Source organism: Coffea arabica, chromosome 6e (genome assembly GCF_036785885.1).
Source record: "Coffea arabica cultivar ET-39 chromosome 6e, Coffea Arabica ET-39 HiFi, whole genome shotgun sequence".
NCBI classification, from domain to species: Eukaryota; Viridiplantae; Streptophyta; class Magnoliopsida; order Gentianales; family Rubiaceae; genus Coffea; species Coffea arabica.
This window is the reverse complement of record NC_092321.1, coordinates 17,504,767-17,527,460: the sequence shown is the minus strand read 5'-3', so window position 1 is coordinate 17,527,460 and position 22,694 is coordinate 17,504,767. Positions and strand designations below refer to the sequence as shown.

The 22,694-nt window shown below is 37.4% G+C and overlaps 4 protein-coding genes and 1 non-coding gene across 7 annotated transcripts; 2 read left to right on the top strand and 3 right to left on the bottom strand.

Annotated features, from left to right (window-relative positions):
• Positions 1-925: 925 nt before the first annotated feature.
• Positions 926-8,300, bottom strand: LOC113697106 (probable methyltransferase PMT7). Its single transcript, XM_027216574.2, has 7 exons — positions 7,873-8,300; positions 6,694-7,108; positions 5,985-6,274; positions 4,834-5,208; positions 3,151-3,397; positions 2,925-3,063; positions 926-1,373 (listed from the first exon to the last, which is right to left on the bottom strand). The coding sequence occupies exons 1-7, from the start codon at positions 8,105-8,107 to the stop codon at positions 1,215-1,217; spliced, it is 1,860 nt and encodes a 619-aa protein (XP_027072375.2). The 5' UTR covers positions 8,108-8,300; the 3' UTR covers positions 926-1,214.
• A 57-nt stretch (positions 8,301-8,357) lies between these two features.
• Positions 8,358-8,580, top strand: LOC113697653 (small nucleolar RNA U3). Its single transcript, XR_003449938.1, has one exon. It is a non-coding gene; the product is annotated as a small nucleolar RNA U3 (small nucleolar RNA).
• A 163-nt stretch (positions 8,581-8,743) lies between these two features.
• LOC113696474 (pentatricopeptide repeat-containing protein At4g35130, chloroplastic-like) lies at positions 8,744-10,837 on the bottom strand. The gene has a single exon (XM_027215884.2). The coding sequence runs from the start codon at positions 10,714-10,716 to the stop codon at positions 8,869-8,871; it is 1,848 nt and encodes a 615-aa protein (XP_027071685.1). The 5' UTR covers positions 10,717-10,837; the 3' UTR covers positions 8,744-8,868.
• Positions 10,838-13,476: 2,639 nt separating this feature from the next.
• On the bottom strand, positions 13,477-15,982 carry LOC113695113 (nuclear intron maturase 3, mitochondrial). The gene has a single exon (XM_027214088.2). The coding sequence runs from the start codon at positions 15,869-15,871 to the stop codon at positions 13,577-13,579; it is 2,295 nt and encodes a 764-aa protein (XP_027069889.1). The 5' UTR covers positions 15,872-15,982; the 3' UTR covers positions 13,477-13,576.
• Positions 15,983-17,309: 1,327 nt separating this feature from the next.
• LOC113696285 (L-2-hydroxyglutarate dehydrogenase, mitochondrial-like) lies at positions 17,310-22,041 on the top strand. 3 transcript variants are annotated; one of them, XM_072055512.1, is made up of 5 exons: positions 17,310-17,780; positions 18,998-19,279; positions 19,494-19,930; positions 21,073-21,232; positions 21,308-21,742. In XM_072055512.1, the coding sequence occupies exons 1-5, from the start codon at positions 17,403-17,405 to the stop codon at positions 21,314-21,316; spliced, it is 1,266 nt and encodes a 421-aa protein (XP_071911613.1). In that variant the 5' UTR covers positions 17,310-17,402; the 3' UTR covers positions 21,317-21,742. The 3 variants fall into 3 exon arrangements, with proteins under 3 accessions (XP_071911613.1, XP_071911612.1, XP_027071520.1); XM_072055511.1 differs by having other exon boundaries at positions 17,312-17,738; positions 21,641-22,041; XM_027215719.2 differs by having other exon boundaries at positions 17,312-17,780; positions 21,641-22,041.
• The last annotated feature ends 653 nt before the right edge of the window (positions 22,042-22,694 follow it).

The following is a 22,694-nucleotide window of genomic DNA, read 5'->3' as shown; positions in this document are numbered from 1 at the left end:
AAGTAAAAATTCAGGGGGGATTTTCCTTTTTGTGAGAGATGGTCCAAATGGACCCGGTTCTCATAGGGTCCAATTGTACCTTGGGGACCCAATACTTGCTCCAACTCTATTCGCTCACATTCAGATCCCATGGGACGACATCAAACGACAGTCCACACCCAAAATGATGCATAAATCACAAATGGGCTTTATATTTCTTGGTTTGGTGATCCCATCTGAATGATATCTTGGGCTGTAGGTCTTCTAAATGGGTTCTTTTGTTTGTTCTCGGGTCTAGTGTCATTTACTCTTTCCGTCCCCTATTGAATGTATCATACTTTCTATTTCGAGATGTCCCAAAGCAATTGTTATGTTAGAAAAGTTAAAACACCTTTTAACCACTCTTTCCAATATAACTCTTCTTTCTTATCATATACATTCTTATCATATACATATTAGCATTCAAACTTAAATTGAATTTGTAGACGTAAAATTGAAAAGAAAAACACAAATATCACAATCAAACCACCATTCGTAAAACCAACTTCCTTTAGTGGAGTTGGCCACCACATTAATTGTGGGGTGGGAAGTCAAGGGTTCAAACCTTGCCTCCCATCAATGTCCCTCAATATGAGGTTTGTTCTAAATCCATACGGGTGTGTGGTGCACCCATCTGGTCTAATGGTGGTTCAGTCCCCATCAGGTTCCCCCTGGCTCAGTTGGGCCACCCCATAGAGTAGGTTTCCCCTCCCTTTAGGAGTAGGAGTAGGCTAAGTTAGGCTAGATGTGCCGTTAAGCTAAAAAAAAAAAAAAAAAAACCACCATTCGTAAAAAGTTGGATTCTCCAAACATGACTAAATAAATGGGACGGAAGGAGTATATACAATAAATTCTCCTTTACGTTTAAATGCTCCAAGCATCAAACAAGAAGAAAAAGCAGCATGAATGAACAATGAACAAAATTGTTTGGATACTACACAGGCTTCTAACCACAGAATTCATTCGAAAGTTACAATTCTGTTGAAAAAAACAGAGATTTCTGTATCTTCCTCCCGGTGCCATGAAAAAAGAGCTGCACCTAAGAATTTACAAAATCAATCTACTAATGATCAATAAACAGTCTATTCTGACGATAACTTTTACCTAAAAAAGTCTGGTCTGACTTTTTCTATAGTACAGGAATCGATCTGTATGTAGTTACAACAGAACAACAACCGGCTACGAAGCTCTGCAACTTAAACAATGGCCCAAAACTTTTTCCGGCAGAATAAAACTGGTTCTGGTCTTTTCTGATCATCTTCCAAAAGATGCACTTCAATGTCCCAAAGAAACTTCGGGGCAAGATCTTTTACTTGTGATATAATTGGTTCTTCATCTCTAATAATAATGATACCCTGAAAGCAAAACATTAACCAATCTTTACCATCACCTGGAATAAATCAAGCAATGCAAAGATCACGGTAGTCCAGAAGGCAAGTTAGTGGATTAACATACGCAGCTGCAGTAGTGGTGAAGCTACCAGAAGTCCTTTAGTTACATTACACATAACCTTATAGTGAAGAGGTCTACTGCTGGTACACTAAGCCCAAATTTCGATGACCAAAAACAAAATATAAATCAAGAGAGGCAGGTTCTCCAAGGCAAATGACGGATATGATATCCGAAAAACAACTAAGATGCTGGTTCAGATACACACCGTACATGGTGTAGACACAGCAGAAGGAAATTAATGACAGTTCAATATTGGAGGTTGAGCAGAAAATTCAATGGTAGAGCGATAGTTACTGGAGCATGTCCATCACACATGCTAGAGGAGACTATAATCACTGTGGCATCTTAAAGAGAGAGAGGTTCAGTTTCTGCTCTAAAAGGTGCTATACTGCTCCACAGAAGCAGCAAGATAACACAACAAAATTCGGATATTACTGTCAGTTACTATTGACTAGGACCAGCAATTTCTTAACTTAATGACTCTCCAAGACTTTAAAAAAGTTGACAAAAATAGGCACTGCATGGCAGAATCAGATAAACACAACAGGAAAAGAAACAACGTGATGCTACATAAATGGCCCAACATGTTATTTCTCTCACAAGAAATCAAGCATAAAAGATACAATGAGATACCAGCACCACCAAGTTCATTTATTTCATGCAATTTGCCAATAATAGTCCTTCCTAACACAAAGTTTTCCAATACCAGGTATGCTTGTGTGATTGCTCTGAACGTACTCGTCCAAACACTCGATATGTAAAAGATTTCCACCTATAGCCCTGATATCTGACTGGTAAATATTCCCTCCACCTTAAAGCAAGTGTATTATTTTTGCTTTTCAAGACACATCAGATTGATCCTTAATAAATTTCATAAGCCCCATCTAGTTCTTCATAGATCTTGGCTGGAGAGGATCCATATCCATTATGTTGGTACATGCAAGGGCAAATCATAGTAATAAATCTGTCTGAAAGTCTTAATTTAGTTTAATCTCTCTCTCTCTCTCTCGATTGCGCGCAGACATCATACACAAACACGCATGCAGAGACAACATATGGTGAAGATTACATAATAATTTTCCTCATTTTCCATGAAGCAGAACAATAATCCATGTCAAAGCTTTATTCAATCGTCAAAGGAATATTTGGATTCTGATTAGAGGTGTAGACCTTCTTTTCTTTATCATTGTTTGACTTGCATCATGAAAAGCCTTGGATTATGATTTCACACCCCATGTAAAATACGCACGCACCAATTGCTCTCTCTCTCTCTCTCTCTCTGTCCATAACACTAACATGCACATACACAATCCTTTTGTATCACAACTTCTTTTTTTTTTTTTTTCATTTTCTAAAAATGTCTGCACAGGTAACCTTACTGAGCACTAAGTCGACCTGACTGTTTGATTGTGCAGTTATGAAAGAAAGAAGTGAATCACCAAAAACTTGTTTACCTCAGGTCGTACAATGCGGTCCATCTCTAGTATGATGTCCTCAACTAAGCAACCTTCTCCACTACTTTGGTAGTGAGACAAAAGACGGTTGGCATGCAAGAGGTCATATGAACGGGGATAGGTTGAAAATGGCTCACACCTAGGAATTCCAATGCAAGATTTTATCATGAGTGTTACGTGAAGTTGAGTGAGGATAGTCATGTTCAACAATTTGAAACCAGCATACCAGTCATGGAAAGCACCAATTAGACCACGGTCATAAATAGCAGGCAAGGTATTCTTCATGCTTGAAGGAACAATATTCATCACCCAGATTGGCCATGTACTCATAGCAACTGCGAATCCACCAAGAAAAGCACTCGTGTCCATGGCATTGCGTATTTTGTTCTCTTCAATATTCATCAATCTCCAATACTGTCGAACTTGATCTTGCCAATATAGTGTGTCTGCTAAAAACTTTCCTTGATCAATGCCTGCAGAAAATAGTTACACAAACAATGATTCCTTTAGGAAGTGATGTCATAATCAACTAGCAATCTCTCAAATGTAGGGTAAGTTGACCAGAATTGGTCGATATGATTACTTAAACAGCAACACTATACAATATTACTTCAACAACCAATTTGTGTTTAGATATAGATAGAAAACAAGAAACACAGATGCATAAGAAATTGACACAGTAAGTGGACACCCATTCTCAATTAGGATAAGCCCAACTAACCCAGAGAGCATCTTCCATGCAAGGTGTCTCTCCTGAACTTGTACAATTTGCTTTAATTTGCTAACCTTGTGGCTAAAGACTGACAGTAACTTTAATCAGGCTAAAAATAAATATCTTTAGGTCATATAAACTTTTAAATTCGGACTGAAAAAAAATAATTATTTTGGGATCTCCAGATATTAGTGATATATCTGTTTACAAATTGTATTTCTTATACTTCTATAATAAAATCAGCACCATAAATTTTCACAACATAAACATATCTATTTAGATTCTTCACATCTCAAATTTGAAGTAAAGATGGGGCACAAAATTATTTAAATTAGAAGAACTTCTAATGCTTGCTACATGTCTTTATTCATGTGCACAATCATATACCCCTACATAACAAAAGCAAGCCTTTGTCAAACATCTATTTATCCGATAAATTAAACGAAGGTGGTTTTGCTAGTCAACTGGGTGACCAGTACTTGCATTACATCCTAAAGCAATAAGTATAAGAGCCATACCAGTAGGTAAAGAAATACAATATGTCGCACACATATGTAAAGTGGACAAAATTGACTCGCCCCAAAAGGAAAAAAGGAAGTGGGCAACATTGTTGTTTGCAAAACCACACTTCCATTAGCAGCAAAGCAGTAGGTTGTTCTTGATGATGAACTTTGTTGTCAGCATATAAGTTATTAAACGAGGCACATATATAGTATTATCTTGTTTGAATGCAGTAGCAATATGTGTGCTTCAGAACTGGGGACATTCATGCAAGGCATAAAACTGAAGATCGTCTTCTGATGTCAAATGATTGACGAACATTTCACTTCCCAAGCTTACTGAAGAATCTACACAAAGCACGCAGAAAAATGATAATAAAAATAAAAATGAAAAAAGAAACCAAGAAGGAAAAAGGTGCCACTTCCAAGATACATTTAAACTCTCTAATTTGATTTTGCATGCCTATCAAGAGGCCTTATCTCTTGAGACAAAAATTTACTGTAATGAGATGCATTTTGTTTGTTATTCTTTTAGATAAGTTTCAATCGAGAAGCAGTCCAAGAGACACCATTACATGAAGATAACACATATTCACTCACTTTAGTAGACATACAGCATTTAAACTTAATGTCAAGAAGCAGAAAGGATCAGCAGCAAAAAAATTTAGTAGGCTATAAAAGAAGAGGACCAACAAACCTATCCCACTAAGAGTTTGAGAATATTGTGAAAGGCGTTGTGGCAAAGGAGGAAGTTTCTGCGCTCTGTTAGTCAGGCTTATACAGTTCCTCAGAGGTGTATTCCAAGATGGTTTAGAAGCATCCTCGAGATCGCAAATGTCAACAAGCTTCAGCTGTGCATTGTGCTGGAGGCATGAATCATTATCTGGTTTCATCCAGATTGCCGTCTGTACTTCCCTAGCAATGAGCTTCCAGCACATTGCAGAAGTCAGATTAACCAACTTATCCCAAATCACTGGAAAATCCTTATCCTTTCTATAAGCTGGAGGAGCTGAATAGACAAAATATCCATTTGATCTCAACAGGCGATTTACCTCTTTGATTAGAATACCATCTGCAGACAAGCAAATGAAAGTTTTCAAAAGATGAAAGGAATGTGAGGAAGCAATTTAAGACTAGACACATATTTCAGAGGTTGAAATATGTTGACAAAAACATTAGAAAAAGTTTTGAAGGTCATGCTCTAACATAAACACCACTTATCTCTTATCTTCAGATTCTAAAAATCACTTGATCAACTATGCATAAGGATAATAATAGTTAAAAACACATTGATCAACAAGAAAAAGTGTTCGCATTCTCAATTTATTCCATCTAGACTCCATGCTTATAAAATTTGGTCTTTTAGTAGAAAGGCCACATGCCCGTGCAGGGGACTGATGATTAAATTACAAATTGCACACTAAGAATTGAAAAACTGCTGTTTGTGTCTTTTTTTTTTCCTCAGCTGAATTGCATCTCAATTCTATACTTGACATAAATGCTAACACATCAATTTCTACACCATATGCATGCTAACAAAAGTTTCACAGTCATGGTTTCATCATCAAAGTACTTCAGCAAAGCCAGATACTCCAAGTAAAGGTTTAACTGCAAAATGCTGATTGACCCTAAACAAGATATTTGGCATTAAATCCAGCACAAATTTTATTATCTAATTTCTGCTTTTGGAATTTTGATCTCTGAATGACACGGAAATGTCAAACTACTATCAACAAATAATCATTTGGTCAGTTAAATTGCATTAACTTTAAAGCTAAATACTGCAGAAATCATACGTGTTCTACGACATCTTCATGTACTTGTGATTTTATATGACTCAAAATTTACCATTCTCGTGCCAATCAACCCGGCATCTAGAACAGTGAATCATTTCAAAAGAGCTAGTGGGATATGGTAGCTGTTTTGTGGATAAAGAAGATATCATTGCACCGATTCCTCGTTCCAACGCAAACTGGATCTGATTTTCATGGCCATCTTTGGGAGCAAAGGACATGGTTTGTATATTTAAGGGCAGAAGATAGGCAGAAAAGCTAGCCACACCACAGCCAACATCCAGTACCTGATATACTCCTGCAGAACGCAGGTCACCTGTGTAATTTGTAGTCATATTTCCCAACCTGCATGAACGACATAATAATGAAAAGAGAAATGCTTTTCAGATATGAATTAAGGTAATTGCCTGCCAGGACAAAAGCCTAAGAAGTTTGACATGATCAAGTACAACAAACTTAGATGAGGGATCAATGTTTCAGGGTCAGCCATGACTAAGCTTCCCAAAGTGTATAGCCTCACATATATACTTTAGGGGGTGGGGGGGGGGAAGCGGAACCATTTGATAAAGTGCAGATAAAAGTGTAACAATAGTACATCATACAGTTCTCCTACGCTTATAGATGGAACTACGTTTGAAGCTAGCATCTAATTTTCCTCTTTGCCTATGAAGTGGGGGATTGCTAAATACAAATGTTGTGAATATGGGGAATAAAACTTGAAAGGCAGAAGTAAATGCAGTTTAACAAAGTAAAACGGCATTAACCTCTGTATGTACTCAGAAGCCCCATGCTTAAAATGAGTACCACCACCTGGAAACCACCAAAATTGATCCTTCTCATGCACCCAGTTCTGTCCCCCTTTCACCTCAGCAAGATGAGTATGATTCACATTACTTCGCCAAACATAGTCCCTACTGGTTGGCCACCTTATGGGTTGCTTGTAATCAGCAGGAGGAGGCACCAAACAAAACAAGCGCCTATTAAGTGGAGGGCAATGCCTTTCCAGCTCTTCTCTCCTTGACAGATCTAATTTTGGCAACAATTCCTCAACATATGCTGGATCATGGCAGGGAATGTACTCATTGAATGTTATTGGGCAGACATTTATCCCGGTTTCTGGGATGGTAAGTGGTATTGTGCGATAAGAAAGAGTTACTTTATTTGTGAACTCAGGCCCTCCTGCAAGCACAGAAATAAAGTATTGGAAGTACATTGATAGATCTCCAGAAGCAGTCAAAGACAATTCATTTGGTTTCTAGCACAATGATTACACATCCTTGATATGTCACTTTTTTCTCATAGCAAATTCTTTACTTTATTTTCCAATAAAGACAGGATATTTATATCAGAGAGATCCAATCTGTCTGAATCATAGAGATATGAAAGGATATACAAGCAAGAATAGAACTTCATATCTACCCACCTAATCCACCTCAGCATTCCCACCCTCTGACAAACCAATGCAACAGAGTCAATTACATAAGCTATGCTCAAAATAGTTGAACTCTAAGCACTGATTCGGTAGCAGGATTTCATACCGAAATAATCCCCCAACAATCACATTGACTTCAAAATTGGATCTTTTGCTTTTCTATTTGTTTCCTGAATTTCACTTCAAACTTCCCCTTTTCTCAATTAAAATTCTACCATCAAGTAGCCCTCCAAATAAATAAATTCGACTAAACTGCCACTATCTCACTTAACAACCACAGCCCTCTAAAATGGCTATCTATTTCTTGTACCCCCATTGCACTAACTGCACTCCCCCAGAATCTAAATCAAGAATCCAGCTCTGCCAAATCGGGGTCCAACAAAATCTAAGCTAAAAGAAACCTATACACAAACTTCTTAATTAACGTAATGGATAATCCCCCAAACAAATAAGTACAACCTTGCTTGAGTTAGAATAGATAAAGAAAAATCTAGAAAGTTCTACCACTAACCAGAGGATGGCAGCAATGCTGTAGTATTGGAAGATTGAAGCTGCTCTTCAAGTGGGACATCGTTGAAATTGACATTGCCCCCGCTGCCCGCGTTGCTGCTCCGGCCGAAAAGGGTGCCGGTGTAAAATGAACCTATCATCACTAAAAGGGTCACCATTATCATCTGCCCAACCTTCCAATCAAAGGCCCTTATATTCATGCTCATATGCCCCGGACTCTGGCCATGACCCGCCATCTTTCTAACCTCTTTCTCCTTTCAAAACGTGGGCTTGGAGTCAAATTTGAGCAGAGAATTTAGCCAACGTAGTCTGTCTCCGAAAACACGGTTGAGATCGAGAAAGAAAAGAAAGAGATCTCACCAGCCGTGTTACTGAACCTCTGTCAAATTACGAGATTACCCCCATACTCTTTCAAGATTTGTCCCACATCGGAAAAAGTCATAATAAATGCACATCACTAATAAGAAAAGCTGAAGGACACATGGCACGACCTTACTTGAACAGGATCTGTTCTATAGGCTCGTACCTCTGTGTCCTTGAGTTCTAAGGAGACAGGAAACCAAGTCTGGTGGATGAACTATGACTGCTTGACCAGAGCGTGATTAACAGCTCTTGCAGCCTGGTTGTTGGGCCACAAGTGCGGTAGAGGATCGTTCCTAGCTCTTGCTTTGCCATGGACTAGGGTGGTCTTGCAGTTGTCTGACAGACTCCTCTCCCTCCCTTTTTGTTCGTTTGAATTATTGGTGTTTCAAGCATTTCTTTTTGTTGGTATGAATTATGGTTCAGATTTGCTTGTTAGTAGCTTTTAGTGTGTCAAACTTTTGATCAGATATTCAATACTAATTAATGATGGTTTGGTGGACTATGAATCAGATTTGCAGCTTGGAGGGAGTAACGAAGTATTTGTATCCAACAAGCATTGCAAGCAACAGAAGTGGAATGGAAGTTTATTTCTTTCATTATGAGAAGCATCAACTCAGCTGTACATGTTTGTAGCCTACATAAGCACATCTTGCATGGTTCTGTTCAAGATTTCTAACGTCTGCTGGATGCAATCCGCATAAGGATGTGATCTGTCTCCTGAGACAAAACCGTGAAGAAACCCCTTTGCTTCTATGCAGCTCCAACCAGGTAGCTTCATCAAATCTTTGGATTTTATTGTGCTCCTGAAATCTTCAACTTCAAACCACTTCTCTGCACTTGCTTTTATATTGCTGATAAGGGTGTGGTATCCAGCATTATCAGGTTCTAATTCCAGGAGCCTATTTGCTGCATAGTCAGCAACTTTTTTGTCCATGTAAACTCTAGAGGCGGCTAGAAGTGCACCAAAAATCCGACTATCTGGAAAAGGAACCAATTTAAAAATGAGAGCCAGGCCTTCTTTTATCATTCCAGACCGACCTAACATATCGATAATGCAGGTGTAATGGTTCAAATTAGGTTCAACAGAAAATTTTGATCTCATGCAATATAAAATCTGGCAGCCTTCACTTAATAGGCCGGAATGGCTACAAGCAGATAGTATGCTTAAGAAGGTCATGTCATTTGGATTTAATCCTTCCTCCACCATTTTCTGAAATAGTTCTAATGCTTGAACACCCAATCCATGCATTCCATAGCCCTCAATCATTGATGTCCATGCCACAAGGTCTTTACCAACCATTCTGTCAAAGCAAACGCCTGCAGCAGAAAGACTTCCACATCTAAGATACATATTTACGATAGAAGTTTCCAAGGCTGTTGTAGCAGCAACAGAGTCAACAAATGACTTCCTTATAATGTATCCATGTATCCCTTTGCCCAATTGTACTGCCCCCATGTGGGTATAAGCAAGAATAAGAGTTCTCAGTATTTCAGCGCCTGGCCGAACACCTACAAGTAGCATTTGCTTAAACAATGCAATACACTCTTTAAACAGCCCATTTTCAATAAACCCCAGCATCATAGTATTCCAAGTGATAGAGTTTCTGTAATGAACTTCTTGAAATAGCTTAGCAGATATATCCACCTCCCGATGCTTTGCATAGAAATCCAACAAACAAGCCCTCAATTTATCATCAAAAAGTCCCTTCTTCAAAGCTAGACAATGTATTTGTCTACCTTCAAACAGATATCCACATTCTGCTAACCCTGAAACAAACACAGTCAACGTCTCGCAGCTAGGATCTACTTCACCAGACATTTGTCGAAAACAACCAATCATCCTCGTAATATCTCCTTTATAAGTGTACAATGACAACATTATATTCCAAGTAACTACATCCCTTTTATCCATTTCTCCAAAAAGAATTTCAGCATCAGAAACACTATCAACGTGAATATACATATTCAACAGCGAATTTTCCACAGAGCGATCAAGCAATAACCCATTTTTAATGATATATCCATGAAGTTGTCTCCCTTCGACCATACTAGGACATCCTTGCAGCAGGCCTAACATTGTCACTGCATTGGGTTCCACCTCATTTTGCATTTTCCCAAACAATCTGAAAGCCCCGAAAAAATTGTCTTCACGAACGTAAGCCGAAATCATTGCTGTCCAAGAAACAATATCTCTGTCAGGCATTTCATGAAACAACTTGCAAGCATCTCCAAAACGCCCACTTTTACTATAAACCGCAATCATCGTATTACAAAAGTAAACATCACATCCGAAACCCATTTGCATAGCTAAGCCATGAATCGTTTTCCCCAGCCAAAAAGCTTCGAAATCCACCAAGAAAACTGCTTTGTTCATTATTGGAAATGTATAACTGTCATGTTCAACTCCCATTTCTCTCATTTGCTTATAAACCCAAATTGCAAATTCACTAAGTCCTGAATTAACAAGAGATTTCAGAGCCATATTCCACAGAAGAGTAGAATTGGGTCTTTTTATAGACTTTAATATTGCCAATAAACTATCAAAATCATCGAAGTTAGTGTATAAAGAAATCAACTTTGCAGCAATTTCGTAGTCGGGTTCATCACAAACAATCCCATTTGAGACTATTAGAGAAGAATGGATTTGTTTTAGGCTTTTAAGGTCTTTACATGAAACAAATTGTGAGGAGAGCGGGATTGTCAGGTGGTGATAATGGCGAAGTTTTAAGAGATTGGTGGGAAGTAAAAGCTCAGAACTTTTATGGGCTGAATGGAGTGGAACTTTGGGATGTGGAAAACAGCATAAATGAAGCGAAAGGATTCCATTAACACGAAAAGGACGAATCTTGGATGAATTGTGGACAAGCTGTGATTACAATTAGAAGTTGGTTTGACAGTTTTATCTGTCTTTTGAAACCAAAAAAAAGGCGCCTTCTTGATCTTGAATACAACTATATATATGCAAGCAACTGAAGCAAGGTCGAAAAAGAGATGATCTAAAATAGAGTGGGGCTTTTCCACTTGTCAGCTTTAATGTTTTATATATGAGGCTATTTCTTGAGTGCTATGATTCTAGTTATAAGCAAAAATACAACTTAAAAGAGGCCAAATCAAGAAAATAAGCATCATGGAAAAGCAGAACAGTTTATTGTAAAAAGGAAAGGAAAAAAATAAAGAAATAAAACTGAACTAATAGGAAACGTGAATCAAGGAAAAAGTTTATTATCCTGAAATGGAATATTAAAACGGAACTTGTTGAAAGAGGTCAAGTCAGAGTTCTCTATCAAGATATATAATTGACAAATCATACTATATTTCTTCAGTAAATAAGAGAGGCAAATTTTATATTTCATAACATGTACCACTACACCTTTTCATCTGGCTAAGCAATTTCCTAGTATTTCATCTATACCCTATGGTACTTTTGATGCTAACATCTTTTCTCAAATATTTAACTAGGCTAACGCTCCTTCCACTGATTTGGCAGTCCTAATGAACAGTGTGTTGAGACTTGAGAGGGATGTAAAGTCCATATATATATATATATTTTTTGAGGGTATGTAAAGTCTAAATTCATTGTAGTGTTGCGTACCTGAACTTGTCTTAATTCGAACTATAATTAAATGTTAATTGGGGAATCATATTATCCCTACAATCGAAAAAAGGGAATTAGGGGTGAAGATAGGATCAACAATGTCATCAGATGGACAAAATTGTGTTTTTTTGTGCACATTCCATTGCGTTTAATTTCCTGAATTGTGAACAAGAATGAACTTTATCTGTGTCCTTGAGTTGTAAGGAGACAGGAAGCCAAGTCCGGTGGATAAAATATGACCCCTTGACAGGAGCATCCTGCAATCATGGTTCAAAGTTACAGTCGTAGTCGTGGCTCAAACCGTTTCACATCGATCTCGATATATCGGTCGCGGTTTTGGTGAGATGCAAATTTTTGAAATATTTAATATTCTAAAAATTATTTAAAAAATATGACAAACAAAAATAATAAAATAAATTAGCAAAAATAATAAAATTTCGAGTTGACTCGGAATGACTCGGGGCGATTTGATCATTTCTATCCATCTCGGAGATATCTCGACCGAGTTCTCAATTACTCGATCCAGTTCTCGACGATTCATTATGTCGAAATCATTTTGTCCCGGTATTGGATCGGAAAGTCCCGTTCCGGTGACGACTTGGCCGAGTATTTGAACCATGCCTGCAATTCGATTTCCAGGCTGCTGGGGCAGTAGAGGATCGATTGTTCCCGGCCTTTGCTTCGGCATCTGCTGGGGTGGTCTGGCGGTTGTCTGACAGACTTCCCCCATTTCTTTACTTTGCAAGTTTCTTTCTGGGTCATCATCGAAGGTAGGAGAAGGCAGGCATTTCCCACAGAAAGCTTACCTTGCAGACTTGCAACAATTTTTGTCCAGGTATTCTTATTAGAAGGCCAAAATAAAATATGTGAATTCCCAACTGCAATTAGGCATTAGCAGGGTTCAACAGCCAACCATAAATTCCTTCTTTACCGAGCTTGCAACATTTCCCCATTAGTGGCTAGTTTTTGGCAAGTGAAAAAAGTGGAAATTTTGGCAAATATACTTACAAGATTGTAAGCATTATCAAGTTACTGGTCATTTCCCAGGCTGTCTGCTGGGAAAATCAACAGCATAGTGAACTCTGGAGATGTTAGCTAACTGTTGTAGGAAATTTAGACAAGCATTAGTAGCTATATAGTTAGGTATGCATCATTGGTTAATGAACCTGTAACAGAGATAATATCCCACCTAAATAGTAGCAAGCATTTTGACTCACTAATGGGGATTTTAGATGCTAGTAAAATCCATCAGTATGTTCAAAAAGTCTACAATCTATTCTCTAAAAGATGACAGAAGAACACTTTCTGAGATTCTTTTAGAAAATGACGAATCAGTATAGAAACAGCTGTATTTGCCGGCAAATGCAAACTGTTTCATAATGCTGAAGATTTTTGCTCTTCAGTTTCAGAAACTTCTTTTGTTTGTTTGATTTTTCCTGAAGAAAGTTTTGATACCAGACATGACGAGAATCTCTACAAAAGATGCATATCTCCATGTTGCATTCTGTGACCGCTTCTGTTCAGTAGGGATTTAGATTTCAGTCCATGCAGTTGCTGAGTCCAATTTCTCAGAAAAAGAAAGAAAAAGTTCTTGAATTGCTCACATGAGCAGGGGAGGCAAAATGAAAAAGTATACCAAACATGAGAAAATCAAAGCTTGTGGTCAAAACATCTGAGTTTAGCTAATATTACGGATATTTTGACCTGGCTTAAACAATCAAGCTTTGGATGACCAAAGGTAATCAATTCAATCGGCAACAAAAGAAGTACAATCAATGTCTTGCAGTGTTAGTCTACCCATATATAACTCGCTTATATGTTCAGAGCAAAGGGGAATGCATTTCCTATTCAGACTATCATGAATTGAGCCAATCCCTGAATGACAATTTTTTCCATCCATTGCTCTCTCGTTGAGATGGTTTTGCAATAACCGAATCCGGTAGACAGTTGTCTCTGTTCTATCACAGAAATGAGCCACACAACGGTACGGAGGCTCATCAGAAGCCAGTTTAATCAAAGCTGTTGTCAAGGGGCCGTCCACAGGCCAAGGATCCGAGAGATTCTTATCTCCCATCATCTTCACCTCTCTTTCTGTAGGGAAATGAATTTCTTCAGCTCCATCAAGGTCAGACACTTTCAGATCCTTAGTGTAATGCCTCATAGCTTCACGTTTAGTAGATTCATGCTTCTCTGCTAAGGTCAAGATACATGAGAACCTCAGATGGTAAGTTACAACAGTTTTTAGCATCTTGAAGTTGTGACAGCAGCAAAAGAAATCAAGCCATCTTCTTCCAATGCCAGCATACCACTTGATGATATCAGTATCTTGAAGAACCATGAGTAAGCTAATTGGCCTAGGACGACCCATATGATTGGTAAAACCAGCCATCTTAACAGCTTTCCTAATCAGTTCTATGGGTGCATCAACTTTAACCCGTAGCGTTGTCAAATCCTTGATAGTTCTTTCAGCATATTTTTGTTCCTCTTCTTCCTCTGCTCTCCTTTCTTCTTCCTCCAATGCTTTCTTCGCTTTCACTGGCTTCAAATACTTGTCGACCTGCTCCTGAAAGTTGTCATAAGCATCCACAAGTTCTTGGGGCAATTGGTCTCTAATCCTTTTCAAGGAGAGGAAATCACCAGCTGACAGCATACGGTGCCATTCCCATCTTTCATCCACAGATTGCAGATACTCTTGCACCACTTCGTCTGCCCAAGTTCTAAAAATCTGGTTTACTTCATTCTCGATCTGAAACTCGAATTTGAACCCATCACTATGTTTTAACTTCTTGTACACATGGCTCATTATTTTCATCCCCAACTTTTTCCTATTTCTCTCTTTAGCATTTCTCAATTCCAAAAGTCTCACTTCTTTCTGCCTGAGGTACTTCTTTCGTGCCCTAATGGCCTTTTCTGATGGAGCTGGATGCAAAACTGAAGGCGTGACAGCCTGAAGTTCCATCCCCAAAAAATCAATCTTCTCAGAAACCGCGCTATGAATAACCGTTCTCCCTCTATCAACCTGCAACCCCAAATGCTCCTCCAAATACTTAATAAACCTACTCTTCAAATCCATAGTCAACATTTTTGTCCCCGATGTGATCACCAATATCTCATCCAGATACCTAACGACATAAATCTTCAACGGCTTATAATGAAGGCTGTCAGCTGATCCAGCGACAAGCTCATTAGCCTCAAATTTCGGATTCTCCTTTTTCGTTTTAAGCCGTAATTCTTGAATTTCCTTATCAAAACTATTAAAGTAAATGTTGATCAAAATGCAACTCAATCCACATTCCTGAGGAAACCCTCTACCTAAATAACAACTTCCTAACTCGATCCTAACCACCTTCAATTTAAACAACGTCTTAATCATATCAACCAAATACTCGTCCTTAATTTTCTCCCCTATAATCAGACACAACTTATCAACATGTTTTGCATCAAACATTTCGTTGCTATTAAACGAAACAGTAAACCACCAAGAGGGATTCTCCACAGAGTTCTTTAGATACCGAATCGCGGTATGCCGGCCCATATTCAGGCGGCCACCATAAGAAAATGTAACAAATCTATCATCATATACAGTTTCAAGAACCATTCGAATGGCTTCAATCACAACTTTAAGCTTCAAATTGGGAAGAACAAGTGAGTTACCTTTGTGGGACGATGGAGGGATGGTAAAGCAGCAAGAATCAATCTTGAATTGGTTAGTTTTGAGCTGGGACGAGAGTTCTTCAAGGGAGAAGAAATGGGCTGAGACTGAATCAAGAGTAATAGACTCGGAGGAATTGGGCTTGAGATTCTGACAAGCTCTGAAGAGGACCGAAGGGCATGCGACGACTTTCTGGAGGAGGTTGTGGAAGTTGCCATGGCTGTAATTGGAGAGAACTAGGGAATTCAGGTCTGGTTTCGTGAGGGGTTTTGCGGGGTTTGGGTTATGAGCAAAGGAAGTCGTTGAAAAATGGATTCTTGGAGAGAATGGGAATGGGAATTTAGCAGTGGAGTGACATCTGGTTATGGAGTTCCTGAAGGTCAGGAGCATTGAACAACAGCACGAGGTATAAAACTGTTTGAAGTATTTTCAATAGTTTTCTTGAAAGTGGTTTTTCTGAGGTTTTTAGTCGTTTGGCTTTTGGGGATTATGGCTGGGTAATTGCTGCGTCAGGTAGGCCAAGGTTGGAACAAAATTAGACCTTTTTAAAAAGAAAACAAATCAATTTTCCAGAATACGTTCGACAAAGAGGTCACGATTCTATTTGACAAATAAGTACATAATTAAATTTGGATTAGTTTTTCATACACTAGTTATACAACAATTTTGTTATACTAATTGCTTTAAGTAACATTAATTTCTAGTCAAATTTGAAATTCTTTTATATGTGTGTGTATGTGTGTGTATATATATATATATTGATATATATATATTGGCATGCATCTCTATATTGTTAGTATAAAAAGTAATAAAAGAAAAATGTATTCAGTAGTTTAGGTCCGTTTGCGTTAAAGAACATATACATTGACAATTACTGTCGTCCCTTTCAAATAATTCTACACAATTACACTTCTAACCATGAGTTAAAAATATTTGCAGCTCAAAAACCAAGCTGTGTAGTTTTCATGTAACCAAATTGTTGTTTGAATGGCATACAAAAATTTTGTATTGCTTGAATTTATCTGTAACCTGCTTCAATTTGCACGAAAAGTTAATAGATTGATCTTTTATCCACGACCCGTTAAGGTTTTGAAACCATTTAAAATGACAATCTTAGTAAAATAATAGGTTTAATATTTATTTTCTAGCACTGTGTATTTCGTGTTATATCTTTTTATCTATAGTTTTGCATTTTGGCTTGAGTTATAGTTTTTTCTTCCATCTTTCTCATGTTTTAAGGATGTTTCTTGTAATTTAAAATGATGAATTAACCCTTTTGGACCATGATGTACTACTTGAATAGATAACATTTTTTTTGTTGTCAATTTTTTTTTTTTTTTTACTTTTATGGAGTATTTGGCCATTTAAGATACTTTTTCTTGGCCTTAAGATGAGTCTTAAATTTTAATAATTCAACAAACTTTCTTAAACAATTTAATTAAAAAAAAGTACAAAATGATTACGAGGTAGATACACATATGCCAGAATCACTATAAAATAGGAAGTGACCATCTTTTAGTTTATTTTGATCCGAACACAATAGGATTTTCCTTCTATAATTCAGTTATCCATTTTACGCAGTTTTTCCTCTTCCAATGTATGACTATATTTTTTTGTTTTTTTTTTTGAAGGATTTTTCCCCCAAAAAAAATTCTTTTCAAGTATTGTTTCTACTAAGTGCTACTTTGAAATCATTAATATCTTTTTTGTTAAATTGTTAGTGTTGACCATTGGTCAAGGGAGGAAAGTGCATAAAAACTAAACATTAAGGAAGAAAGTGCAAATGGCACCAAACCTCAGTGCTTTAAACTCTTTCCTTTCCCTTTTTTTTTTTCTTTTCCATTTTTTGGGTTACATTGCTCGTTAGTACTATTTTATTTTCTTTCCAATTTTCTTGCGCTCTTGAGGCTTCTTCGCAGGAATGGTAAAATTCAAAGAAAATACGATGAAATCCATCACCCGAATTTTGACAAAACCCAATCCCTTAATAGCAAACTCTCTGCTTCAAAACCTTTTCTCCAGGAGCCATCCGAAGCACAGTTCCAGTTCCACTTCAATCAGAAGCATATCTTCATCGGCATATAACTACACCCAATTGGAATCAGTACCAAAGGAGAGCGTTGACTGTGTGGTAATAGGTGCAGGCGTAGTGGGCATAGCAGTGGCCAGAGAGCTTTCTTTAAAACATGGCAGAGAGGTTCTGGTGGTAGAATCTGGCCCAACGTTTGGTACGGGCACTAGCTCCCGCAACAGTGAGGTCATCCATGCTGGCATCTATTATCCCTTCAATTCTCTCAAGGTTCAGTTTTTATTATCAGTGTTAGTTTTGCATAGTAATCCCCAGAGATATGTACGCTGTATTTGTATACATGAGGCGTGAAGGTGATTCTTGAACAATAGGTGCTTACGTTATTGATTTTGAACAGGAAGATTCGTAGATGTGTAGCTTTCCAATTTGTTTCTTTTTTTGTGTGATAAGATGGTGGTGGAATAATGAGTATGAGGTAAACTACACTTTGCTATCCTCACATTCCTGGAGTAATTTTTTTTTTTTTAAATTTGTATCTTGAACGATTAAACGCGATGGAGTTACTGGTTAAGGAAATTAGACGTATATTACGAGCACTAATTCATCAAATTTGCATTTGTTTCTCTGATTCGGTCTCTTGATTGATTTTCAAAGCCACATGCTTTTAGAAGTCTGTGGAAGCTTCTCAAGCTATTGGTGGTCTTTCATCATATTAACACCTGCTGCTTCAATCAAATTTGTAGTTTCTGGAAATGTAGAAGAATTTTCTTGTTATTGTTACTTGCTGTGATCAAGAAGATGGAAAAAGTTTAGGATGTAATAGATGTCAGAGAATTTTATGAGAATTTTGAAATAAATTGGTAAAAAGAGCAGCTTGTAGCTCTGAAACAAGCGTTCCAATAGCAGGAACGAGTTTCTGGCAAATAAAATTGGAAAATTGTATAGTTAAATTTCTATAATGATCCCTAGAGGTTTATATGAATAAAAGATTGTAGTCAAAGCATGTTTATAGCAGAGGAGTCTGTAAACAACGTATGTAGTCCTTTTCAAGGAGAATTTTCTTATATATATGGTATCTATCATGTGAATAAGATTCATTATTTTTGTTAAAGCTTTTCTGCTGCTGGATCCCTTAAAAAGTGAAAAAGAAAAAAAAAAAGGTTATCTTGGAAACTTGAGAGTAATTTGAGCTTTTGTTCAGTTTGTGTAACTTAAAGTCAGTTTCATCATTATCATGTCATTTGATATTTTGAAGAAAGAAGCATAGCAGTTGAAGCATGAAAAGGAAGTGAAAGGTGAAATGTATCAGGAAGTAATTAGGCTGCCATATCATCCTTTAAGTTTATCTTTTGGTGCATGAACTTCTTGCCAAATATGCAAGTTTTCAGATCTTCCTGACTATAAGCTAGCATGTTTTCCTGATAAATTGATCTCAGGGTGCCGTTGCATAGACATACATATGGCTAACTGTAATGCATATCTTGTAGGCACTTTTTTGTGTGAGAGGAAGGAAATTACTTTATAGATATTGCAAAGAACATGAAATTCCTCACGAACAGGTGGGCAAGCTTATAGTTGCTACTAGGTCCTCTGAGATTCCAAAATTGGATGCTTTGCTGAATCGAGGAATTGAGAATGGTGTTGATGGTCTAAGGTTGATGGAAGGGTATGAGGCTATGAAACTGGAGCCAGAGTTGCATTGTGTAAAAGCTTTGTTATCTCCTGCTTCAGGAATAATTGATACTCATTCGCTTATGCTATCCTTAGTGGTATGACATTCTATGTTCTTCCTCTACATTTATTAGAACTCAGATGGATAACAAGATTAATTAGAGATATATTATGTTCATACCTTGTTAGACTAATATTTTGTGGATCCTCTATGTACCTGTTTCGGAGAGTGTAATTTTGTTGTTTCTCTGGTTTACCATTCCAGAGTTATATATATATAGTGACAGGGATCTCATCTCGACTTGGGTTCAGGGGGAAGCTGAAAGTCATGGAACAACTTTCTCTTACAATGCTTCAGTTATTGGTGGTCATCGTGAAGGAAATAAAATCCAACTTCATATTTCTGAAAGCAGTGCTCTTAAGAGTTGGGATGCAAGTAGTCCATTGCATCCAGAGCTTATTCTTAATCCTAAGCTTGTAGTGAACTCTGCTGGCTTGAGTGCCCCAAGTCTTGCAAGACAATTCTGTGGCCTAGATAGTGGGGTTATCCCTACTCCTTACTATGCTCGTGGTTGCTATTTCACCCTATCAAATGTTAAAACTCCACTTTTCCACCACTTGATTTATCCTATGCCTGAGGATGGTGGCCTAGGAGTACATGTTACTCTAGATTTAAATGGCCAAGTCAAATTTGGTCCCGACGTGGAATGGATAGATTGCATAGATGATATTTCAAGCTTCCTGAATTTGTGAGCAATCCTTTTAAGCATATTCTTTCACTCTGTTTATATGGTTGAATTGTTCCTCTATCTCATTGATGACTGGTCACCTATAATTGTGCAGTGTGCTATATAGTTTTAAGAAGTTTCTGAATCATTAATTATAAGTTTTCACTGCAAAAAGAACACTGTCTTGAATACTGAACATCTTCTTTAACATAATACTCTTGAATTATTTGGCATAGCTGGCATGTTCCTTTTTTGAGCATATGGAGCCATGATTTGTATGGAAAATTGGCATGATCTAGTATGTGAAAGTGGAAACGTGTGTTCAACTAGAATGGAAGATATAATAGCCCTTCATAATTTGCGATGAATAGGCATTTAGTTGGTGAATGACATGTTTTCTAGCCGTAGGGAAGACAAGAATTTAGTTTGTGAATGACATGTTTTCTAGCGATTACATGTCCAGAGTTGTTTCCAACCACACAGGTCTTATTCAAATTGATCAGTCTTTTAGCATTTATGAAAATATATGCTAAATGATTTTCAAGTTAAAATCTGCTGTTGTGGTTACTGATGTATAGACACTATTACTCCACATCCAAGTTACTCTTTTTTTGAGCAACCATTTTAGGAAAAGTTTCCTCACCTTAATGGGTTGGGTATCAACCAAGTTTCTTTCTTTTCTTTCTTGTTTTAGCTTTTCCAAAAGATAAGGCTTTTGTGTCTGTGGTCCACAGGCAATGGCAATTTAGTTTTGGATAAAACCTTCTGCCATATGGATGTCTAGAAATGAAACGTAGAAAATAAACCCTACAAGATGAGAACCATGTCCAGAAGCTGAATGAGAAAGTAGGCTAAACTCATTTTGATGGATATCAAAGTGATTGAAATCTCTAAAATTTATAAATCCTTAAGTAGGATCTTACACTGGAAATTGTCCATTTAACAAAGAAACTAGCAGTGCCTTTTATTTGTACCGCTGACATACTGATTCAGCCTTTTCAATTTAGAGTTTTAAGAATGTCATAAGTCAATACAACACGAGCCAAAGCACTTTTTTAGTGGTCAAATATAGGAATTTCTAGTGCGATTTTAATTGTTCAAGTTGCTGCTTGTCAATAAGGATCTTAGTTACCATGTTTGGTCATTATATACATGTTTTGCAGGTTTGATTACTCTGTTTGTAAAGATCGGTCAAAGCAGTTCTACCCAGAAATAAGAAAATACTACCCAAACCTCAAGGATGGATCTCTGGAGCCAGGTTATTCTGGTATCCGACCTAAAGTTTCTGGTCCCAAACAGGTCCCTGCTGATTTTTTAGTACAGGTAATTTCATACTTGTTGCTTTGTGTGTCTAGCTCTACTTTATATTGTCTACTGAACCCTCCTGTATCGGATTAGATGTTATAGAAACATGTTGCTTGGTTGGTCAACTGAAAAAGACTAAGACCTTTGGTGATCCCAATTGGCATGAACTTTGGGATTCGTGTGCTGGGGATTCCTATTTGTCTGCATAGTGCCTGAGTTTTGTTCATTACAAAGTTGTCACAATCTGGAGCAAAAGAAAACAAGAAAAATCTCATTCTCCTAAATTTCATTCTATTTACTGCAAAAAAGTTAGTGTAACGTAACTCTTTTGTTATCTGCAAGATTGTTAGCCATGTAACACTGTATTGTCTCCAAATTTTAAGTTCTTTTTCGTACTTAAATTTGTTTGAACAAGCACTTTTGCAGGGGGAGGACATTCATGGCATCACTGGTCTGGTAAACTTGTTTGGTATTGAGTCTCCTGGACTTACTGCAAGCATGGCTATTGCAGAGGATGTTGCTGCCAAATTGATAACAAACTAAGAGAAGCCTCACTTCAGTGTCAGATATACCACTTTGTGCATACCATGATTTTGGAACCAGCAGAGTTTGTTTTTACCATGATAATCAAGGGTATACTTAGATATGTGCGACTTCTCGCACACATTTAGGTTTATCCGACTTTGTAATATCAAAGACTAATTAATCTGCTGCTCTAAATTCGATTGAAAGTAACGGTCATGTTGGCAGGCTTGTTCGTCTCGCAGAAAACAGGCATATCATTCTTATCAGTGGATTTATGGTCCATCACGGATGGTTGCTGAGCAGGTTTGGCTTGTCATATCCACCAAAAGTGTCCTTTTCCTTTTTGGTCTTGTTCTTGATAGCTTTAGATTTTATAAAATCTAATTATAGAAACTGATTGTGGACAATAATCAAAATCAGCAACAGAATACAAAAGCAATTGAGAACATCATAAAAATTGATTATTCAAAATCAGAATCTATAATCAGGTAAAATAATCAATTGAGAACAAGCCCTTGACTGATTCTACTCAAGAAGCACTAAGATGAATGAAGAAAAAACTTAGATTATTTAATTTTGGTTTATGACACTTTTTCCTCAAGAATGGGTATGTTTACTAAAGGACAATGGACGGAGGAAGCACTTGCCAATTTCTAAATTCACGTATAAGCCCCTCAAGCAGCTTACTACAATACGTGGAAATATAGTTGCAAAGAACTTTTGAGCTTCTAATAATTAGCATAACACATTTACTCAATATAACAAGAACGACAATAATGGCAAGACAACTTGGCAATTCAAAATTACCCATGTTAAACCCAGCAGACACAGCCCCAGACTTTCCAAAAATTGTTGAGGACAACTCCAATGGCCAAATAAAATTGTTGAGGACAACTCCAATGGCCAAAACATTTGCCAGTGCAATATTTTTTCGGCAGTCTGTAAAACTGTTACG